The sequence below is a fragment of the Neodiprion fabricii genome, chromosome 6 (genome assembly GCF_021155785.1).
Source record: "Neodiprion fabricii isolate iyNeoFabr1 chromosome 6, iyNeoFabr1.1, whole genome shotgun sequence".
Lineage (NCBI taxonomy): Eukaryota > Metazoa > Arthropoda > Insecta > Hymenoptera > Diprionidae > Neodiprion > Neodiprion fabricii.
Genome location: NC_060244.1, coordinates 7,780,754 through 7,805,529, shown reverse-complemented (window position 1 = coordinate 7,805,529; position 24,776 = coordinate 7,780,754). Strand labels below are relative to the sequence as shown.

The 24,776-nt window shown below is 39.0% G+C and overlaps 1 protein-coding gene across 2 annotated transcripts; it reads right to left on the bottom strand.

Annotated features, from left to right (window-relative positions):
* Window positions 1-210: 210 nt before the first annotated feature.
* On the bottom strand, window positions 211-23,964 carry LOC124185332 (alpha-crystallin A chain). 2 transcript variants are annotated; one of them, XM_046576000.1, is made up of 4 exons: window positions 23,564-23,964; window positions 12,380-12,490; window positions 10,355-10,544; window positions 211-1,785 (listed from the first exon to the last, which is right to left on the bottom strand). In XM_046576000.1, the coding sequence occupies exons 1-4, from the start codon at window positions 23,749-23,751 to the stop codon at window positions 1,594-1,596; spliced, it is 681 nt and encodes a 226-aa protein (XP_046431956.1). In that variant the 5' UTR covers window positions 23,752-23,964; the 3' UTR covers window positions 211-1,593. The 2 variants fall into 2 exon arrangements, with proteins under 2 accessions (XP_046431956.1, XP_046431957.1); XM_046576001.1 differs by lacking the exon at window positions 12,380-12,490.
* Window positions 23,965-24,776: the final 812 nt, after the last annotated feature.

Sequence of the window (24,776 nt, the reverse complement as noted above, 5' to 3'; positions counted from 1 at the left end):
GTAATAAATGATGTTAATATACGTGTACACGACTAGAAAAAAAAAAAGATTTACAGTTGTTTCGTTTGAACTCTAATTTTATTCTTCGTATAATATATATATATGCCATTTTGAAAGTATTAAAATATTCATAAATAATATTAATAATGATATAATCGTATAATCTGTTTACATATAGATATACATTTACTAGGCACTGTTGTTTTTTTCTTTCTTACATTTTTCTCGTTTATTAGTCTTTTGAGTTACACCTGCACTATATAACACGTGTGTGGTTGTGTGTGAATATATAAATTACACTTTCATAAATAAAATTCTTTCAACTCGTCAACACGTATATAAAGAGGATTGCCAATCGTTATGCTGCAGTTGTTATTACAGTTTCCTCTGGTCACGATAATTTATCAAACAGATAATTAATTATGCGTCGGAACTTTCTTTTCGAGTATAGCCGTTCAGTTGTCGTCCTGTGAGTGTATGCAGACAATTTCTCATCTATAATGTTGTATGTATCGCAAATTATCCATACCGAAAAACCCGACGATATTCCGAATCTTGTTTTTTTATGAGACGCGATTATGCATCGAGAATGTACCACGTACTATACTTGAAACTAAATATTTGCGATTCCCTCTGGCTCTGCTCATCGACAATTAGCTATACTTCGTTTCTATTACACATATGCATAGGAGTATAATACAGTTGAACAGATATTCAAAAGCAATCCTGTAATATTTAATTGCACATAGCGTGACGCTTAATATCAAATTATTACTATTATTATTATTTTTTATTTATTTCTACCATTTCAAGCACAGGGTCAATAATAACGCAACGATTTCATTCAATTATATCCAAATTTTTTTATTCTCTTGTTTGCAGTTAATCTTGTGTATATAGTCTTGTCGAAAATTATCAACGAGTTTAAATTCACCTCTGCGGGAGGAAAAAATTTCGATAACATTTATGCGATTCACTTCCAAACATGTACATATATAATATTACAAATAAAGGAGGAAAAAAAAAGTAATATCTTTTTATTTTTATTTTTATTCTTTTATTTAAACAAATATTCAATTTTTAACGATCTATGAAAACTTGAAACAATAAATACTTTTTTGAGTCATTCGGCTTTCTGTTTAATTTTCCCTCTTCTTCTTTTTGTGCGAAAAATTTAATTTAATTTTTCGTCTTTCCGAAACCTACGTTTTTCTTTTGCCTTTTTCATCTTCTTTCTTTGAAGCACGATATTACAATGTATCAATATTTCACCGTGCAACAAACCGAAACGTTATGTAAATAAATATCGAATACGCCGAAATAAATTTTAATCGTTACACCGGATTGACATTATACTAAGTGTGAAAAAAAGTTTTATAATATCGCCGGTAGTCAGCAGGTGGGGTGAAAAAGGAAATTTATAGGCATATATCAGGAAAGGTTGACAGGAACGCTACTGCGACGCAGCGTGTCAGGATAGGATAATGAAGAGGAGAGGGAGAAGGAGGGAGAAGGAGGAAGAGGAGGAAGAGGAGGAAGTGGATTTATATAATCGTTAAATAAAATAATATACGTAAATAAATATATGGATATTTATTTATGCGCAATCGGGATGAGTGTTTCTCCTGATCCTAAGGGCAGAGGTGCTTCGACCGTTAGAACACCATCTTTGCTCAGCGATGACTTGATGCTTTCCGGATTGGTGCCTTTGGGCAGCAAGAACTCCCGGTTGTATTCCCTGTAGACAGATTTGCTCTCGGATTTTTCCTCGTGTTTAGCGTGAACCTGAAACAATCGAATGATAACCATCGTTTTAACACCATTTCTGCATGGTCACATACTTCACGATTATATATTTATACATGAACAAATTATGAGCTGAATGTATTTCTACTGTACGATATAGCAAATCGAACAGGCATACCAGTTGGGTGAAAAATTGGGAATTATAAGACCAGAGTTTGAAGAATACGAAGAATAACGTTGCTCGACTCAAACCGTTGGAAGATGACAAATATTCGGATTTTTAATTTAAATATTAATGTTCAAGTATAAGAATTGCGCTGACACTTTTCTGCTTCGACTGTACTTCGTACACATCGTTAATTAACAACGTGTAAGCGTCTGCCTCAGGCCGCATCGTGCAGAACGTCATCGAAGCGTATAAACTATAATATAATACAATCTTGTGGGTTTTGTGCTTGTTATGTATGTACACATACCTCTTCACCCACACGACGTCTATGCGTATAACAACGCTTACAAATTCAAGCATATAAGCTGAGTTTACCTATGAAGCTGGAAAAGAAGACGCCTGTTAAAATATATGCTCGAGAAAAAGAGATAAAAAGAAATACGTATCTCCTTCTGTATTTGCCTACGCATAGGTATACGCTTATACGGCTTATAAGTGTGCGAGCGTTGCGCCGCGCAGTTCTCACCGTCTAACCAAACGCCCCTCAGGCTATAACGCACACCGAATGACGGAATTTCTATAAATACATACTATCCCGTTGTCCTGCTGCATCAGCAGCAACAGAACCGCGGTTGCTGTCGATATTCAATTTTGTAGCAACGCTCGAAAAATCGTACGGATCAATGATAACGAAGCAGCATTAATCGCGGCTGCAAGCGTTTGATTTTCTATCAATCGATGAACAACGATATCAAAAATCCGAATACAAGAGATGAATTCCTCTCGTTACTGTTCTCCATTATTTTCTTACAACACGTATAATGCGCACAGAGATAAAGAAAACGGCCTTGAATATAATTGTAATTACAATTACACAATATCTGTAATGTAAGTTTTCGTGCCGAGAATTACTAAAAATCTTCACACGTCTGTGGTACACCTGTGCAAATAAACGGCAATGCCGATGGTAACGACGTTTAAGAGAACCTGATCCTCCGTGTCGCTCGGGGCTCGAGTTGAAATTCGTCATCGCTTGACCCTAGGACATAACGACAATGACTAGAGTATGGCTAAAGTCTGGCGTTTGACATTCTCCTGTGACTAATTCATCTAGTTCCAGTCGCTTGTACATGGATCGTGTAAGAGAATATCCGAAAGTCTTTAACGGTACTTTCTAGAAGGAGAAGTGTTCGAATTCAAACAAGTGTAACTTCGCTTCAAGACTGATTCGGGAGTCGAGGAAAAAAATGATCGAGCGATTAGCTCGTAATCTCGAAACTTTGAATCGGGCATGAATAAGGATTTCTGGATCACGTCTCGATGCTCAAGCTCGAAACTGCGCACGCGATGCACGCGAGCTGCGATGTCGACGTCGGCAAACGTGACGTGACGTTAACTTGTCCCGGGACTTGATTAAACGCTTGACGAGTGGCGTGAGAAGTAACGGAGCAAAACGGAAGGCCTTACAACGATATCGAAAATCTGCAAATCAATTTGCGAATCCCAAAAAAGACACGTTAAGCGTGTGTCCTACAACGATGCGTAGGTGCACAGACGTTATCCAACCGGTAGCTTATTTTACTCGGTTGTACGGGAAATCTCGAGAAACTGGAACAGCATCGATTTATCATCAAGGGTAGTTTTTCGCGAAGACGAGGGCAGCCGGACAAACAACGTCGGCGTCAACGAGGCTGACGCCAGAGCTCCTGCTCTATATAGAGGTGTAAGGACCTCTGTATACCTATATGCACGAGAGACGTCCTGGAAGATCGATACACGCCACCAGAATGGACTCTCTTACATTGAACGTCCCACCGTCGTATCTACTACCCCAGTTTCGAAAAACAATCTCCGAATTGAAGGTATTACACGATTGTTTCTGCTGAATAATAAATTTAAATGCCACCTGGGATATTGTAATAATTGATCGGTAGTTTGAAATACCAGTGTTTGAAATTAGTTAAATTGTCTGATTAGTAGCGGTGTAATTAATTGTACGTTTTATAAACAGCAGAAGCTGAGGAAACCCGGTGCTTCAAAATTCCGAAAATTTAAGTTTCGGTAGAGTAAAACTCCAAAAGTTAAAATACAATCGGACAGCATAGTTTATCCAACAGAAAAACCTAAAACCAAAATGACCAGGATTCCGAACGTAAAAATATCGAAAATCCAAAACAAAGAAAGACCAAAGTGGTGAAATTTCACCAAGACAAATATTCAAAGAATTGAAAATCTGGATGATTTGGAATTTCAATTTTCAGATATTTAAAGTTTCTTATATTTGCACTTTCGGAACTCTGACTTTTCGAAGTTATGCCCCCTCAGAATTTTGTCCTTTCGGAACTTTGAACGTCGGGTTTCGTTCTATCCGAAATTTTCATGTTTCGTAAAAGTTTGATTTCTTACTTGAAACTTCGCCATAAAAAAATTCGGAATTTCAACCCCGCCTCGAAATTCCGTGGCTAATCGTGCGAGAAAAAAATGACGTACGTAACATGTGAACAGGTTGAAGATTCTCTAGCAGATATTATTATTTAACGGACGATGGACACGCGATGGTGTTGTTTAACCGTATGACGTTTTAGCCTCGGTTAGCGCAAAGCGTCCGTGTAGGTATGATGTAAATGACAAGCGTCTGTCAGCTTTAACGAGTCTCGTGTGTACATATGTGCGTGTATATAGGCGATTCGGGCCAGCTCAACTTATGTGACGCTGTTCCACACGTGCTAATTATTTGGTTGGTCAATCCTTGCCACTAATGAGTTAACGTTGTTAACCACGTTTCGACGAGCGTTTGACACTCTCTTAAACTCATACTGTATCGGTGTATTATGCATAAATCGGTTCGACCAATGTCCCTTAATGATGAATGTTTGAGTTTAAAATATATGTCCAGCACTGATATTTTCGCCAACGACGTTAACAGGAATAAATCCAAGCAGATTCGTGTAACAGAAGCTAAGATGTCGACAATTTGACGAAAGGTTTCATGATTAGAACACGTTCAAATCGACTAATTATAGACTCTGGCATTTTAGATCAGATTTCAGTGCTTTTTGTCTCATTTTCGTCGCTGTCCGAAAAACGATCAATATAACACAGTTTGAAATTGTTACAACTTTTCGGAACGATTGTTTTTCATTTTATAATTATTTATCCAGATAACGCGGCGACTAATTCTCTGTGATTTTCACCGTCAATCGAAACTGTTCAACGAGTGCGCAAAAAAGAAAAAAAGAAAAAAAGAATAAAAACGCGGCAAAATTTCAAAGTAAAACGAAAATTTCTCACGATTGAAACTTGACACGTACATTGGTAACATGCAGGTTGTATCTTCTGCCCAGAGTCTAGGGAGCTGAGAAACTGGTATTAAAAGGTTATAGACGACGAAGGGAAGTGGATTTTTGGACAATGTCCAAAGAAATGGATGCTGTGCTTCTGTTTGCTTGTTTTATCTATTTCTACGTACATTGCGTCAGGTTATGCATGTTCGAGGCAATCCCGCTGTTTCTCTTTTCTAATACAGAAAAGAGAGGAAGAAGGAAAAATAAATTTACCGCGTATTCGATCACCGGTTAAAAAAGCTCATTCCTCGCCCTCGTCTGTGGTGACAATAAATTCAATATTCCGTTCAATTTTGCATCTCAGTTGCGAAATTATACATTACACAATCTGACGGGTGAAATTTTCATGGGATTTCGTAATGGACCCGACGGATATCATTTTCATACATATCTACGTACAATTGAGCATCTCGCACGAATCGAAACGATAGTAAAGAAGAAGAAGAAGAAAAACACGTTAGCGATATAAACGCGGAGCAGCAACTAGTTCGCGTATTATTTCTGGAAATTCTGTATTGCCGTCAGCTTGGCAACAGTGAATTATACAACTGTATAACAGGAGAGTTCTACTTGCTTCTTCTTCTTCCTCTTCTTCTAGTTTCTCTATCGCCTTTACATTACATATATTTGTTGTGTAAAAATTTTGGATCCCAATGAGAGATTTTGCCGATCGAAATGGATATCGGAAATCATTGATTGATTTTACACGATGCAAATTAAGACGGTCGCAAAATTTTACAAGTGGAATCGAGTTGTTCCATCGCGAATTCGTCGAATTAGAACTATCGACAAGCATCTGAAACCGCGAACGCTACTTAATAATCAATTTATTACGGTCGAAAGATTTATATCACAGGATGATTCACCGACTCATGGCTGAATGGGGATCGTTATTTTCGGTCACCTTTAACAAATGACGAAAATAAATTGGGACAAAAACGATTGACATACAGAGTTTCAGGACTCCCGATGTTGAATATCTACGCCTCGTTTTTATTCGTTCGTCATCGAGCTTTATGGTGTAATAAAGATGTCTACAACTTTTCAGCAAGGTATAAAATATGCATTTTTTTTTCTACATCGATTTTTGGAGAAGTTTCTACATTATTCGATCAACAATACCAAAGTTTGATACCTGCACATCTATTTATACCGAGAAATATTTGATTTCCTGCGTCGAAATAACCTGCATAAAAACCGAAATAGATAAATCGTATATTTCAACTCCTAGCCTACTAAAAAACAAATTTTCTTGTCAGGCAATAATATTCCGTATTTTCCATAGGTGTCAAAATTGCCCACGCGTATTATAAAATAAATAACCAGGATCGATCGGTATCAAGTGTTTTTCTATTCCTCTTGTCACAGTCCAGTCTTCGATTCTACCTTTCGAAATATCGCGGTTGAAAAAGTGATCCGAATAAAAATAACGTCGACCCGATCAAGCGTAAAGGAATTTGCATTAGCGAGGTGGTGGAGACCGTAATATTACGTACAACGGGCAAGTCTGTCGGTTAACAGAGGAACCTGATACGAGAGGAGAGGAGAGAATTGGCGAAGGCGTGCAATGCGGAGCGTAAAAAAATCCGTGGGCCGCACCCTGAAAAAGTAGGAAGGAGCGAAGCTTGCAAACTCTGCAGTTATTATACATATACAGAGAACATAGCCTAGTTGGCGTGATAGTAAGTGGGCAGGTGGGTGGGTGGGTAAAGCGTACAATATCGATCTCTCGGTCTTTCTATAAAAGGCAAAGCACCTCGGAACTCGTCACTTCGTCATTCTACACCCACGCGTCCTACTCGACGAAGAACGTCGCGTCGTCTCGTTTCCTCGCGTGTCGGTAATTCGATGCATTTCTGTGCAGAAGCCCGTATAAGGAATCCGTGGGTACCGAAACCGGCATGTAAATTTCAAATTAAAACGGGTTGCCGAGTCGGCGCGGAATTAACACTCGCCGAAAATTATTCAAGTATAATTTATCCCTCGCTACCGACAATTTTTATAAACTCATGCTAATTCGTGGGCATTTCAATAATTTTTCATAATTGACTGCAACTGTTTATGAAATTTTAATAAAATTCCGTATCCTGCAGCTGACGGGATTTTCTGAATTCTCTTTGCTTCCTGTTTTTATTCTGCAAAAAAATCCAATTTCTCAACGATCGTGTAACTGTTATAAAATCCATTGAAAAAAGATTGTCGGAAATTCGCAAAAAATTGAAAAGAAATCATACTCGACCATACATGTAAATATACAATGTCCAAACGTGCAAAGCGCGAAAATTTGTTCGCATGGCACTGCGTGACGTTGAATTCGCGTTGGCTTGAAATATGTACGTGTAATGTAGACGCGGCGTAACTCCGCAGGTCCGTACGTCCGTTTCTCGTGCGATGAGTCATTCGCTAAATATAAAGCCTTACTCTTTCAAACGATATTCAAGATATTTCACCCGCTTGTTCCGTCGAGAGAGTTTTACCAGTGATTTCGATTATGTATACGTACATATTCGCGCATGCTGATACAGTTCCGAGGTTACTTTTTATCTATGTGCAAATGTTCGGTTCACTTACCCTTCCGAGATTCGGATGATAAAAATAATTTTTACATCACGTTGTACAGTCTTTTGAAAGAATTTTTTAATTTATTATTTCATCTCGTATCGAGCTATTTACTCGTTATTCTAATTATCGGTACAACGAACGCGAATTTTATTTCTACATCGACCTTCGAATCATCGAAATTTTGACATTAAGTTAAAATCGAGTTAAAAATAGTGGAAATGAATCGAGGATGAAAGATCGTTGTGTTTATAAACCGTAAACCTCGATGTAAATTTGAGATCAAGCCAGTCTTTCATAATCGACTCCGATGCGCGTCGTTGAATTTAGGACTGTTTCAAAAAAAATTCAACAAACAAATGAATCGAATTAGGAGAAATTTTTGCGAGGAATGTAAAAGACTCGGTATCAGTGGCGAATTGGCCTTAATTGTATTACGCGGCGTAGAGGCGAGAAGTCGGTTGTAAAACGAAATTGCTCGCGTGCTTAAGGACTGAATATATTTTCTGGCCCTTTTACTCGAGGACAACGGACCAGTTGTACCTGACCCTAATTCGGTCAACCTTCACCACGATATCTACAATCTTTTGTGTACTTTAATACACCAACGCGTGACAACTGAACAATTAATACCGTATTTACTCGGTAAAATTTCAACAATTTCCGCTAATTTAGCTAATAATCCAATTATAACAACAGGATAGAAAAGTCTGGTTTCAATTTTCTTTTACTTTTTCAACAAGCCCCCTAGAACTAGAATCAAATTTCTAACCTCATACAATAAAACTGTTCATTTTCCACCATATTTATTTGGGACACGAAGAATGAGGATTAGGCTGATGGAAAAAAAATAAATAAAATGCGGCACGTCGAAATCTAGAATGAAATATAAAACAATAATAGAAGGAAATATATGTAAAAACCACGAGAATGTTACAAACAAATGATTACACTACGAGGGTTTGTGTATCTTTGAATTTCCTCGAAGTTGGAAAACTAGTCCATATCCTAGGTAAACTTTCCCCCCATCCAACCAATCTCACACAACTTTCCGAGGTAAAAAAAAAAGTCTGTTTAAATCCGATATCGAGATAGATTGAAAAAGCAATGAAAAAAAAAATGTCACCTCGTTAGGACTCTCATAGACAGCATTTCGTTTCACGCATTGTCCGATAGTTCAACATTACACATTCTATACGCGAAATATATTCGTGCGACAAAACAATTTCTTCGACACACCTTTATGATATATATACATATATATATATATATATATATATATTGTACCTAGGCGCGAGCGCAACGCGGAGAATTACATGCAAGGCACATCCGGCTCTGCAATAGTGTAGGTAAAATTGTAAACGTGACTTCTGCCTTTTATCTCCTTCCTCTCTACCGGTACGGTGGCAACAACCTCGTAAGCTCGTATACACGCAGAATTCATCCATTAAACAAATTTTGTGAGCTGACCTCCCTCGCAACTCGCCGATTGCACAACGGGATTTCAAAGATAACAAAAGATTAGCAAAAAAAAAAAAAAGAAGAAAGGCAAATTACGTTACGCAGAGAACGCGGCAAGACTCTCTAACGGTTATCGTGATTTAATTAAACCGGAAGCGATGTGAAATTCTCGCTAAAGATGAAAGATACTCCTTTTTATTCTTTACTTGTCATTTTTGTTTTTTTTTTCCGTCTAATTCACCCGCAGCAGCAGGATTTTTCTCATCACTCGGCCCGACCCGATTGTAGAATTCGAAGATTATATTCCGGGACGGAATGATGGCAGTGCGACGAGGCCCGTCGTTACGATATATTTTTGGAACGAGTTATTTCGGAGTCCCCCGCTCTGCTTTTCTCCTCACGTCGACGTCTTTTAAGACGTCTTATACACTACGCGGTTGCAGGGAATTAGATGAAAGGAAAGATCGTATCCTTTGAGAGAGACGCGGCTTTTCCTTCATGCCCCGAAAATTTTCACGCGCATCGACACGTCGCAGACCTGGAACTCGCATTTTCAAACTTTCCCGATCGTAGTAGCGACGAGTAATTATCCCCCGCCGAAAAAAAAACAAAAACAATTCCTTTAATTTTTTACTCGCTGATTTCCCCTCGTCAGGGAAAATTATGTGAATAAAAATTGGGGCATAACCAAGAGTGATAATTAATTATACCGTGAATTTCGTGAATTTCACAACGTTTAAAACGTAACAAAACCGTCGACATCATAGACAGGCCAGCCGGGATCAGCGGGATGTATTATTCGCGAGTTATTTTAGTGTGGGCTCGTCGTTAACCGGGTAAAATCGCGTGGCAGCGACGGAAGTTACGTCAGAGACGCGCGGTTATAAACACCTTTGGCAAAGCCGGAACGTCATCGCGTTGCGTTGGAAATTTTCAGCACGAAGAGAGATTCAAAGCTTGCGTATAATACGGAGTGAGAAAACGGTGCATCGAATCGACGAAAAATTAAAAAAAATTAATAAAAATTGATACTCGTCGACCGATTTTTAACATACCTATGTAACTAACATCTTACCAGCAGTTTGTTGTCGACGGTTTTAACGACGATTTCCTCTGGCGTGTATTTCGATACGTCGAAACGGAGCTTCAGCGATTTGTTACCACCTTCGTCCTGGATCAGGGGACTGTCGAGACCGTCCAGCCATGTGTTAGAGTCGTGATGCGGTGTCAGCGAGCTGTTCTGTGATTGTTCTTGCGTCGTTTTGCTGAAACGAGAGAATTTCTCATAGTTATATACTGCCGGAGTCGCGGGGATTTCTTTCTTTTTTTTATTTTTATTTTTTTCTTCTTTTTTTTTTACTCCTACACACCGAAGAATATTACACAAGTATACCTCTACATTATCTGTACGTGACACAAGTATTGGCAAAAATCGCAAAATTCTGGGAGATCTTTCGGCGATTCTAAAATCGCGAACAGCGCTCTATACTAAATAATCTACGTATAATGCGGTGTTGTATATACAAGTAATTAAACTATATTGCGTGTAAGAAAAAAAGTTGCGCTCTAAAGTTCAAAATCTCGTTTTTTTGTTTTTTTACATTATGTAGCAGAAAAATTCTACATACGAATAAAATCGGAGTTTTGTTTCAACTTTTCGGGTTATGTGATCGGTACAAAGAAACGATTTGTGATTCATAGTACGAACGATCCAAGTTATACACGTTTATTACACAATCAGCGACGCAGAAGAAGAAAAAAAAACAGAATTTAATCCTAACGTGCCTGTAAGTAGGAAGACGATTACAGGTATCACTTGTTGTATTTCCTCCGAAATGTAGAACGAGAAATCGAAAGTATATAAGGCGAGTTTCGACACTTGTACGACAAACAAAGCTGAAACTACATGATTATTATTATATATAGAAGGCACGATGCAAAGGCAAGCAGAGAAGCAGCTGTCATGCGAAGAAGAGACTTCGGTCGGAATTAGTTATTAGAGGGTCATGCGTGGCGAGTTAGCGAATAATATGCGGTAAAAAATCATGCGAGAGATGCGTGAATATCACGAATATCGAATACAGTGCAGACAACGTTGTTGCGAGTGAGCGGCAAAGTCCGAGAGAGTTGAATGATTTTTCACTTTCAAAGCGTTAGTCATTTTGAATATTCGGTATTTCCGCTTCCTTTGGTGACGCGATAAGCGTCGCCGTTGTAACGTACAACTATAGTCACAGCAACAAGTATTTGGTACGACAACAATTTTTATTACGGGTACGCGTTTGAAAGAACCGTCGAGGTGAAGATAAATAGAAAAAAATCATTCAACACAGATATAATAATATAATATAATATGATGTGATATGATATTATATAATAACAATAACAATAACGATGACGATAAATAAAACGATTGACTAATCTGACGGAGAAAAAAAAGAAATAAAAAACAAATAGCCAAGTACAAGAATTTTGAAAAATAAAGCACGACTATGTAATAATAAATTTGCTTGCGGTTAGGGCGGGGTTGAAGTTCCAAAATCACCTAATTTCTAATTTTTTTCCGGCGAAACTTGAAGCAGAGAATTCAAACTTTTACGAAACAACGAAGTTTCGAACGGTCGGAGAGTCGACGGCTCAAAGTTCCGAAAGTTAAAATATAGTCAGACAGCGTGGTTTATTCGACGATTGGTTGTAAAAAACAAAGAAATATCAAAGTGGTGAAATATCGCCAAGCAAAAAATTCAGAAAACTGAAAATCTCGGATCATTCGGAATTTCGATGTTTCAGGTTTTGAAATTTTCACATTTCGCACCGTCAGAACTCCGAGTTGTCGGAGCGATGTCCTTTCGGAACTTTGAGCGTCGGGTTTCGGACGATTCGAAACTGTGATATATCGTAAACGTTTGATTTCGGAATCAGGCGCTTTCGAAAATTTTCAAATCCCTAATTTCAACCTCGCCCCTTGCGGTTCGACTGCAGTCAGCAACGTATACGTACGTCCACGTAGACGCGACAGCAACAGACGTACGTATGCGACGTGTAACGTGGAAGCGACGCTTAGTCAAGCATTTGTGTTGATTATTTGTTCGTTTGTCACCTGGAGAAGGTATCGAATGCAGACTTTGTTGTCGGCGCGGCGCTATCCAGGCTCTCCCAATCACCGGTTGTGGACTTCGAGGTTCGGTGCTCGCTTGTCATGTGGTGCGTACTTCGAGGTTAGTCACCGTATGCAGTAAGACGCCAATTGCCAATCAGCCCGCGATTCGCGAGATAGGGATGCGAGTGGGGTTAACGTCAACACGTGTTAATGTTAGTCCAATACGCATACTTTCGATGTACGTTAGGGTCGTGATTCTCATTTTCAACTTTCGCAAAATTTTTATTCATTCCAAATAAATAAGTAATCGCTATCTTTTTCGCAAGTCTCAACTTTGCATTTAAAATGTACCTGTACACATTTTTGCTCTACTTTTAATAAACCTATATTTTATCGTGTGACCATCTATTGGGGAGAAATGAGATAAAAAAAATACTAGCATGAGAAATCGATCAGCGTTGATGCCAATATTTGATAAAAAATATCAGCATCGTCGATGCAAGATTTCATGTCAATGGTTTGATATTAAAACTCACAAAAACTTAAAATTCTATAGATATTGGAATGAATGCTCATTGATTTCTCACAGCGACAGATTGCTTTTTTTTTTTTTTTTTTTGCAAAGGATATTTTTATTCATTTATTTATCTGGAACGAATTTGGAGGACAGCCAATTTAATATTCTGAAAAGTCCAAAATAAAAACCACCCTAGTATACGTACAATACATACGTATTACATGTAATACGTATAATCATTGTAATCGGCAGGTATTATACTCTTATCTAGACACGAAATTTGCATTGCATAACTACCCTGGCACAGAAATGAAATTACACCGCATTTAGATAAAAGTTTATTTATCCACGGATTGGATTTCATATTACTTTCATATTGGTTTCTTTCTTATATCAAAACAGAGATAAGAGGAAAATTATAAGAACAACCCGGAAATCGCAGTTTAGGCTTCGTCACCGAGCATATTGTAAAATTGTTGTAGAATTATTTCGCTTCATCTTCCAACTAAAAAAAGAATTGTGCACGTCAGTGCCGGTGGCTTCTGACAAGAATAAAAAAAAAAAAAATGCGAAAGACTTTATAACAAGAATGTTAATTATTTCAAGTCGTTGCATAAACGAAGAATACTGAAATACCAGTTTTCGTAAATGTTATTTTATGTCCGTGTACAGGGTACGCGTATTGCAAAGATCGTATCTAAAAATACAGGATTACATGAGAACGAGTTTTTTTCCTCAAGCAGCTTGTGTTTTTCTCATCTTTATTCTTTTCCTCGTTTTTGAAAGATGGATAATTTGTTTTCGCCTCGCCTCTTATGTGATCCTGTAAATTTTACGTCAGATTCTTTTTTGTATGCGAATCCACCTTACACCTTTACATTATACACTGTAGCGTGCCGTATAACATATATGTATAAGTATGTAACGAGGCGCAATCCGATCGTCATTTTCTTCGCAATAACCCTAATTTACAAAATAAGAAAACAACAAATTGAACACCGTATTAAACGTGTAATTATTACAAATTAAGTGTATACGTACAAAGGTTTTTGGAGTAGAAAATGTGCGATCAAACGGAGCCGTTTGTTTTTTGTCTTACTGTTAGCATACGTGTATAAATATTCGGATAGAGCAAAATTAAAAAGATAAAAAAATTACAGAAAGAGAAGAAAAGAAAAACCGTAAACGATAGTAAACAGGATAATGCAAATATACAGTGTAAATAAAAACCAAGAAAGCCACTTTACCAGCAACAAAATTGTAGGTATAATAATATAATAACACAACATTAAAGAGAATGTCGCATAATCGTTGTAAAAAAATAAAAAAAATAAAAAAAATTGTAAATAAACGTTGGTTACGCTTAAAATGTTAAACCTAAATCAAAGTTAAAAAAAATCATATGAAAAATCGTTAATAACAATTAGCGATCACTGTGCGCAAGATGTTTGGGAGTTGTTAGTAATTTGGCCACTTAACAAAACAACGATACTTTGTGTAAAAATTCGATGGCGCGAAAAAACGGGAAGAAATTTTTCACCGACCGCGTATAAAGTACCAGGTATACAATGTATGCGTACAGAATAATATATTTATGTATACACACCCGTTCGTAAAATTTATCGCTATACAGGTGTTGGCAAAGCCTCGCTCAGCTGATCCTTCGTGGCGTGTCAATTGGCAATAGAAACTCGCAGACTTTTACATACTTTCATATACTTTCATGTATGTAAAATGATGTATAAATATGCTCCCAAGTGTCTCGGCATAAATCAAGACGCTACTAGACCGGAAATTACATCGCCTTAGGGATTGATAGACGATCGTCTGCCGTGGTGTATAAACTCGGTTCAATAACCCTTCGCATATAATACTTGACTAACGTCATCGAGATATCGCTGCTATCGTAACTACACTGACAATGGGAGACGTTTCAATCCATGAAAATATAATTGTTGTAGAAAATGATATTGTTACATTAAGTAAGTTCCAATTAGAAAAAGCAGTCAAGGCATAAGGTAAAAATTATCGTTGCATTGCACTTTTATCCGTCATCTCGAATCGTGGAGCTAGCTGCCTTTGCAAAAAGCGATGGTTCGTAAATTGGACTTGGAAAGATCGTAAAAATTATTGAACGGCGCACTGGAAATACCTCGCCTTCTCCGCTACGTGATATTCTCAAAATTATTCGGCGATGAGAAGGGAAATAAAAACCTCTTCAGGAAGAATTCAATCCCGATGATCTTCGACCTCTGCCGAACGGTTCTCCGATCAGATCGAAGGTTGCAGAATCTATCTTCGAACGCAGAAATGTGTTACGTGCTAGGAGAAGGAAAGCTCGAGACGCTTACTGGCGAGTCGAGAAGAATATAAATGCAGCCAACCGTGGCCGCGAGGATCAGCAACCCTGGGGATTTATCCGATGGCGATCGTTACTCGATCCAACGGAATAACGACCTTTGCCGGTGAGCCAATGTGCGGGACCCCGATTCGTTCCCATGAAATAAGGCACGGCATTGTTGTCTGCCCCGGATAAATCCACTCCCACCATACTACTTTTTACTCCTAACCATTAATTCTTTCCTCCGATACCGCTGCGTTGCTCTATTTTTTACAGTGTCCGAGTTGTCACGGATTTTCATGAAATAAATTTGTAACACCGATTGAAAGAAGAGGATTTTAAAATGCGTTACAGAGTTTTCGAATTCGCGGTTAAACTCGATATAGAAATTTAATAACAATTGTTTACGCATTTTCATTTAGTATTTTTCATTCAAATCTTATGACATTACGATCTAGCGATAGGTTTCTACAACGAGAATGAAAGGGAGAAAAATGAGAAGATTGAAAAAAAAAATATATACCTATATACAAGACTTGGAAAATTAATGCCACTAATGAATTAAGGTCTATGACGGGGCTGAAACTAATGAATCGATGTGGTAAATCTGTAATCTTTTACAACGATCCAATTTTTTGCCACACCTCTGATAACCGGAGGTTTAATACTTTGACAGGTATGGATCTAATTTCCGTACTGCACGCAGGTAACGCGAACTGTAAAAAACCTGCAAGGTGGAAAATTCGATTGATTTACACGCTGAAATAAGGGATTCGCAAAGATCTTGAAAAGTAATGGAAATAGAAAAAGAAAAAGAAAAAAAAACAAGCTAATTGTAAAATGCAAATTTTCGAACCGATTATCCCTTCTCTCTTAGTCTGCATTCGCATAGCGAAGGATAAACGCGGTGTTCACTTGTTGTGGCTACGATTAATTGTTTCCATATATGGTTCACCCGCTGACACTGACACAGAAACGAGGCGCGAATTGTTATTATTTTTGTCCGTTACGGTGCAAAGAAAGGGGGGGGGGGGGGGGGGGGGGGGGACGGAAGGTGAAGAGAAAATGAGAGCGAAACGCACAGGGAGAAAAAACCCTGAGCCAATTCTTCATTTCACGTTTTTCGACCTCACACAGAGAGACGACACCAAAAATGGTTTGGATATATGTGGGTTAAATCGTACCGCCTTTTAGGTCGTCATGGTGACCATGGAGCGAGTTACTCATCGATTCTGTGCAGGACGCGTTCAATCTTGGATGGTTAAATCCCCCCCAACAGAAAACGGAAATAATGGATTTGGAACGTCAGCGTAAAATTAAAATTTTCCCTCTTCTCTTTTCTCAAATATACAAAAGGAACACGATGTTTGTAACCAGACGCTTGTATCGTTTAATTCGAATATATTCCATGAGATATTTTTGTCAAAAATTTGTGCGACCTACATTCCGATCGATCCTAAATAGGTAAAAACTACGCTCCAGACGCGAGATTCAACCTCGTACCGTAGAAGATCTCAATCTCGTTCGAGACTAGGACACCGGAAGTGGCGCCAATTACAATATACCGGAAGTTATACTCCAGCCGACCGTCTACTCCATTAACTCTTTGTTTTAAATGAAACCTAGGATCTACATCGCACGGTGCGCGTTTATAGCTGCAGCGTATAACTGACTCGGCCATGCAGCAAAGTAGCACGGATTCTAATATTAGCCAGCCAGCAGCTCCGTGCGAGCATTAGACGTTCATAATTTGTGAAAGATCCACGCGTTCTCCTATGGGAGTAATAATTAATTATTTTACCGACATAACCGGGGATCTTCGAGGATTCGAAAAAAGCTCGTCACTTCATCGAAGATTAAAAGAAACTAACCCCTGGCTAATAATGTTTCAAAGATTCTTGTGAATAAAATTGCTCCGAAGGACGAGATACGATCCTTCCATGACTCGTTCGTTTTTCTAATCGAGGTGAAAATACGGAAAGCTTCGACTATCGGCCGATGGATTTAGCGATAAGTAATTCACTTAGTTGATTTCAAGGAGAAACTTTGGTCCAATATATATCGACGAAGCACGCAGAGCAGGAAACTAGCATCGCGGTAACGACACTCGATCGTGCCGAGCAGTTTCCGCTTCGTTAAAGGCACCAACTTCAAATGGAATTAGGTATAATCCTAGAGCTGGCAATTAGCGTCTACGATATCCAATCGTCGATTTAACGACGTCTAATCAGTCGCTAATGTGTAACGACAAGTTAACATACTTTTTCCAGAACCAGGAACCAGTTCTTGTTCCTTGCTTATATAGACTCTGTTGCTAATTCGAGATCAGAAACGGTCGAAATTCGGCGGACAAACCGAGCGGAAAGATGAAATACGTACCAGAACCGGATGACAGTTTGGTGGTGACCGGGAAATACTTCATTGTCGAGTGTCATTTTGGCAAGGAATGTTTTTTGTCGTTCAGAAAACTTGTCTCGCAAACACTTTTTCGCACCGTTTGTTACAGAACGCGACGAAATCAGGATCGATAATCGTGGAACAACGGCGAGTTGAAGAGGATTAAAAAAAAGCACTCCGTACACGTGGAGATATCGAGTGTCGGACGATTGACCACCGAGTCGCGAAATCTCGGCTATCTAGGCATATATATATACTCGCCGAATCGACAAGGACGAAGAAGTCGAAGGTGGGCGTAGAAAGATGGAGATAGATTTGAGTAGAAGGGGGAGTAGATCTTGTACAATGTACATATTATGAGTCACATTACTTCGCATGTATGGAGAAGCTGTGTCATCGCGGTCTTTGCGACCTCAGTTCGTGTGCCTTGGGTTAAGTTTCGTTCGAGAGCGATGTATTTTTTTTTCACCTCTCCCATCTGAAAAAAAGATCGCCTCCGAAGGATATCTCTTTTTAACTTTTTTGCTCTCGGTAATTCGAGTATTTCCATTCAAATAACGTGGAAAATGTGTCAATTGTTTCCTTAATCGTTGAAAAATTTCATCAATTAGTGTAAATTGCGGGAAATTCGTTTGTACATCTTCTGATGTCTCGAGTGGGCAAATTATTAAATCAACGATTCGTTAGTTTGTTTCTTTGTTTTTGGCTATAGGTATGACGACTAGGTATGAGAAGAGAAAATATTGCTTCCAACCTAAACGTCCTACAATATATTACACATCTGCACCGACTAAATCAGACGCTCTTTTCCCCTAACGATTTTTCAAAATCCGTGTAATTATCTCCGCAGAGCAGAATCCAAATATGGATCACATCGTCGATTCGCCGCGTTCGTCTTCTTCGGTCATTCCGAAAATTCAGTTTCAGCTCCCCGGCGGCGGTGCAGCTGGGACGCGGAGCAATTTCGAGTCCATTAATTTTCATCGCCCTCATCCCGGGGGATAACAGGAAGTCAAAGCTGGAGCGTCGAGATGGGATTCTGCAACAACCCCCGTGCACATGGCGCTCGGTAATGCCGCGTTTCCCTTGTGCGTTATGGGTTTGAAAATGAATTAACGTAGCCGAAATTAAAAAAAAATATGTACCGAACCAAGCAGTTAATTTATTTGACCACCAGTTTATTTGATTCGAACAATTTTTTACTCGGACCATATCCACTTTTTACTTGAAATCTGATTTGGATTATTTAATATTTGTTGAATCTAATTACTTTCTTTTTCTCGGTACGTAGAGCCATTTTCTTCTCCGCGGCACGAGATGAAAAGATTCAACACCAAGAGCTGGGTGGTCGAATATAATTAGTGATACCGTTTCATGTAAAAATGAGTATTGAGATCGATTAGGCGAAAGAAAATTTCATTTAAAAACTTAAGAACATTTAGAATGTCGCACAGTTCTCTGCATTGAGACAAGATAATTCATTTACGATGCATATGTTTACGTACATTCGATTCGTCGCTAGCTGTGACAAAGTCGAATCTGAAAATTTTATTTCATTTGAAACGAATACGATAAACTTACTTTTGTGGTTAGAGCAGGTAAAAATTCTTATTCACTGATTCAAGGGCAACATATACAGTGCATTACTGACAAACGAGTATCCCGCTTGGCGTAAAAACAAGCTATTCAACAAATTCAAATTCGTCTACAAATGGATGATCTTCTTGACGCGGAAGTGTGAAAAATAAATAATTAGACTCATATTTCATCGTCGCATGGCATTGTGTAATTTTTTAGCCCGTATAATAGAGACAGAAACAAACGTATAAGCCAAGGTTTAAAAAACGAAACTACACATCCTCTTTTCAAACCCACAATGCACAATTTAATATTCACAGTGGCAATTCTCACCTACGCGAGCAAACTAGCTGATCGATAGTAGCTACGTACGTATAAACGGTAAAATAATCGACGACTCGTTCACGTCGTGTTTTCTACAAGCCACGAGTTACATAATACAAGCGATTAATTTTTTCATAAGGTAAAAGCTCTCAGGCTTAGGTACACCAGGTATGCACAGCCTAGACGTGAAAGGAAGCTGTCTGCTTCATTTTTACAAGTTTCTAAAGGCGCTCGGCCAAGAGAAGACAGCGAAGGATTCATCTCGTTTCCAACGATGAGTGAACGTGTTCCCAACTTTCTGAACAGTTGCTACCCGCCTGCAGGAACGATCGCAAAGTTGCACGTCTCTGCTGATGCTTGGATATTTGACTTCGTATAAACTAATATTTGAACTGTTTTGTGTGTAAAAATAAAAAAAAGCAATTAAATATTAAAACCACAAGTTCTCTCGACACCGGCAGCTTATAGCGGCGGCGGCGGAGCGAAGAAGAAGACCGGCCAACGCGTCCTCGAATTCAGGACGTGAAAAATTAAAATTAGGCACTTCTCGCTGCCGTGAAGCAAATAATGAATACGTCCTTCGCTTACTGCGACACGATTTGTTTGTGCGTTACGACACATCTCGGTGTTTGTACAACGGCAATTTTTATTTTCTTTTTTCGTCAGAACGCAGAGAAAACTCGACGACAAATTCGTCTATCGAAATATGTATACCAAAAATATGTGAATTGGTAATTATTATGCATAAATTAAGAAGTTGAGAAAACAAAAAAAATATATATATATATATATATATATATATATATATATATATATGTATGTATATAATCATCGCTTTTAACGAGTTTCGATAGAGTTAAAGAGGTGAATGGAATCTATTCTTTGAGATAACTGCAGAAATCGCACGTGCATAAATCATTTCGAAGACAACACGAGGTGAATAACAATTATACAAATTATACCTAAATTTTTCCGCAACAAGGAAAAACCGCCGCATCCTCGCAACGTTTTAAACGAAGCGCACGATGCATATGCATCGGGCTTTCATTATCCTCCTGCAATTCTTATCTCCCTGATACTCGTATTTTCTTGTATCCGAGTCGTTCGCGCGCGCTTCGAATTTAATATTTGCGCGGTTGAAGAGCCTGCGGTATCTGTACCGGTTCGAAAGAACCGCAAAACTCTTCCTCCTCTCTCAAATACACGTTACCGCTATGCGACTGACTGACTGACCGAACCTCTATAAATAGCCTCAGACTAACCAAAATACATACAACACGCCGATTATTCAATAAGGAAGAAACCTAATCAGCTCTCCTTCGTCTATTATTCGCAGATATATTATACAACATCTCGGATCACTCGAATCGTCTGAAATAACCAATGTTTTTTTTTTTTTTTTTTTTTTTAAAGCCATTTCGTTCGATGCTGTCTATCAAAAACGTAGTTTCGTTACCGTGTTATTTCACCGAGAGTTAGAAAAAATAGAGCAGAAATGAGAAGAAGCCGGTCGCCGGCGCACACGGGTTTCATAAATCAATTTTATTTCTCTCATTTTCTCCATCCAGTTACACGGCACGCGGGGATCGATGTATAAATAAAATAGAAAAAAAAGGAAAAAAAAGCCAGGCTTAGACTCGAACAACGTCGGAACGCGAATAGCCTCTCACGAATTTCAAAAAATTTATGCGACGTAGCCACGGAGGAGGATCGATCTGTCGCTGCTTGTGGTGGAAAACGACGGAAACATTCGCCGGGTCTAGACTCACTCTGCCTGATTCTCCTTCTTCGGCACGCGACGTACGAACTTCTATTCTACCGTCGAACCACGTTAAAATATAATATGTAGAAAATGATCAAACCGGTATATAACACAAAAGTTGAACGGCGAAAGTTATAACGGAAATTCTCTGCCGAGATTGATTCGATTCGTTGCTTTCGGATGAAAATTTGGTTTTCGTTTGTCACTGAAAGACACAGACGTAGAAATTTGGCAAGTTTAAACTTGGAAACTATTGAAACCGTGTATAGTTTCAAAGTTGAATGTGTTTCAGAGTTGTACGTGTGAAATTTTATGCGATATCGAATCCATTTTTGCCGATGAATAAATTCAATTCGAATGGAGGAATAAAACTGCACGCACTTTTTACGAGTGTAATTAAGAGTGGAATTAAAAAAGTGTCGCTAGAGCCCGCAACGAAAAATCTTAAAAGACGGAGAAAAACTGTTTTTCTTCTCTGAATAGTTATTTATGGCTTGAATTTGTTTTTTGAAACAAAATAGCACTAAAAGCCGCTTTCGATTCTCCTTTTCGATTATAAAACGCTTCTGATTACTGCGAAAAGTACAGATCAGACGCCTCGCGCAATCCGATCGCCTTGGGTCTGATCAAAGTCTGAGTGCTCCGGTTCGACGATATCAATACTTTCAAGATCTATCGCTTATCGGTCAATTCTATATATCAATGTCCTCTTATCCGACGCAACATGCAGGGGAAAATCGTTGCTTTTAGCTGCGCGAACCGCATCTGATTATTTCTGATAATCAGAATCGAGTGTTACATTGTAGCAACTGGATATTCCAGCGTTTGCAAAATAAAATTCACCTAACATTTCATTTCATCATTGGCCTGCGGCTGTTTATCGAGGACCTTTTGGACCTTCCGCCACCGAGGAGTTGCCAACCCTTGATTAATCGATACAACTCCGGTTAATGGTGGAGAATATATAAAACCGCGACCTGCAAGTCTGCACGCGACATTTTTAAGCCCGCTTCTACCTGCCGGATCAAGCTGTATATGATACAAGAAATTTCGTTCGTTCGTATTCAATCTAGAATTTACTAAATATCATCGGGTTGTAGTTTGTGACGTTGTTGTAACGGTGTATTTTTAGAAAAAAACTCGTTCTTTCGCAACTTTAGAATTTTCTGGAATTCAGTGTACCGCAATACGGCACGAACAAACTCAGGTTTGGTAAATTCAACTCCTTCGGTTATTTTCCTCGACTGCAAAATGACGACTTTCATCTCAACGTTTCGTTACTTTAATGTTACTAATCTCAGTCTCATAGAATTTTAGTATCGTATGCGCGAAACACGAGGAAAACATCAAAACTTTCGACAAACAGTTTCGTTAACATTGTGGATGTCTTTAAACTCTCCGGTCACTCTCTAACACTTCTGCAACTCTGATCTTTCATTGTCAATTACATTTGATTTGCACATTAACTGTGTGTACAGTCATAAGCTATCCGTCGCAATTAGAAACGCATAAAACGCGCCATTGCGTATATATAACGTCTACGTCTGTCTTGTCGAGAACAATCAAGGGGAATCAAAAAGAATTATAAAGGATTTCGAGAACAATAACTACTCACTTCTTTTATTCCTCGACAAAGTTTGAGTATCGTAATGATATCGACTAGATCAATACAATTGTAGAAAAATAAATGTATAAATTCATGTTCAAACTCGAGCTATTTCTTACATGTAAAACATGGTAAAAATAAACTTCTCCGTTCGGTAAACGAAAACTTTTGCAAATTTAGTTTTTTTCATACTTCCCGCTTCACGATGTTCAACCAGTCACTTCCCCCCTCTCGCAATTATTCATTAATCGCTATTGGGCCAGCAAAATGATTGATTACCGATCGATCTTCCCAAATCACATTAAATATGTAACTTGCACCCAACGGAAAATCGGTCTCAGACACTCGCCAAACTAGTTTCGCGATCGGAACAAGAGATGAAGGGGGTGGGGAGGTATAAATCGTATTTTAAACACGACACGCCGGTTTGAATAAGGAAAAATAGAAAAAGGTAGAAACCATCAAAAGACGTAAGAGCAAGACAAAAAAAAAAGCGCGCGACTCGAGGATCAAAGATTGTTATCAAACACCGCGTAACAGGTGAAGTTAGGTTAGGTTAGGTTAGGTTAGGTTGAGGCCGTCAGGTAGATAATAACCGGGGGATAAGATAGGAACGAACGAGGAATGAATGTGAAAGAAACGAAGGAACGAGCGTCTACCTGGTGGTGCTCTTGAAGAAGTTGTTGCTCTCGCGATCCATGAGCTTGCTGCGGAACTTGGACATCTCGTCCTCCATTTTCCGCATCTCGGCGTCGAACCTTTCACGAATATTCGCAAACTCGGTATCGATAACGCTGAACTCGCCTAGCTTGATGGGAATGTCGCGCCTAATACCACCGTCGGCCATCTTGAGATCGTCGGATGTCTTCTGTTTTTACCCCGCTTCTCAAATACTCGAAACAACAATTTCGCACTCGCAGTATTATCGAGTACCGACGAATATAACGTGTTACCGTAACGCGTCGATATATCAAAGTTTCCAAATCTTTCACTCACTCAAACTCACTGATAATATAACTCAGCAATGCCAATGCCAGTGACAATAATAATAATAATAACAACAATATTATTATTATTATAATAACAATAATAATTGCTTATGCGTTTCTCGCCTATCTGGATCCTCGCGCTCCGACCTCTCGTCTAGCAGTTATAAACGCGGGTCGCGTGCAACGCTTTAAATACCGCCGGTGACTCGGATCGCTTCGGTAATCCTCGGCCATCGTCGGTCGTCTCCGCGAACGCCAAGCGTCGCCGAATGTTCAGGAACGATCCCTCTCATCCTCCCCCGCACCGCCAAAGACCGCGCATTTTCAATTTGCGGGGGCGACGCAGCTACGCTGGATGCTGCCTTGCCGATGCGCCGATGATCCGATTAGCCCGGAGGCTGGGTACAAAAAAGAAGACCCGAAATTGCAGTCTATCGATACCTACCGCTATTTTCTTTTTCTAATTGTCGCGGGAATTACCATTTTTAGTCAATAGTTGAAAATGGGAACGTTATTTGACGAACACAAAATTCACCATAAATTCAAGATGGCGGCAGAAGCTACCGTAAAATCTGGTCGAAACTCCGGACTTGGAATTTAAAAGTGATATCGAAAAATTGCTATTTTGTGTGCTCAACATTCCGACTGGAATAGATCCACGGATCCATCGCAGGCTTGGATTGAATGACGGACACTTGTTTCCGGAAATCGTAACTGCGGTGACGCGACTTGCCGTTCGTTTCGATGCTTCGTAATCTCGTCAGATCTAGACACACCGCAATACCTTATTCAGCGATGATCTAGAACCTGTGAATTTCTATTCAACTGAGTTTAACGAGTAGGGATGAATAGGTGTACTGCTACGCCAGCGATTAGTAATCGA

Coding starts and splice junctions, on each gene's coding strand:
- LOC124185332 (XM_046576000.1), bottom strand. CDS start 23,751: ATGGCCGACGGTGGTATTAGGCGCGACATTCCCATCAAGCTAGGCGAG. Junction 12,491..23,563: donor TTCTTCAAGAGCACCACCAG/GTAGACGCTCGT, acceptor CTAACCTCGAAG/TACGCACCACATGACAAGCG. Junction 10,545..12,379: donor GCATTCGATACCTTCTCCAG/GTGACAAACGAA, acceptor CTCTCGTTTCAG/CAAAACGACGCAAGAACAAT.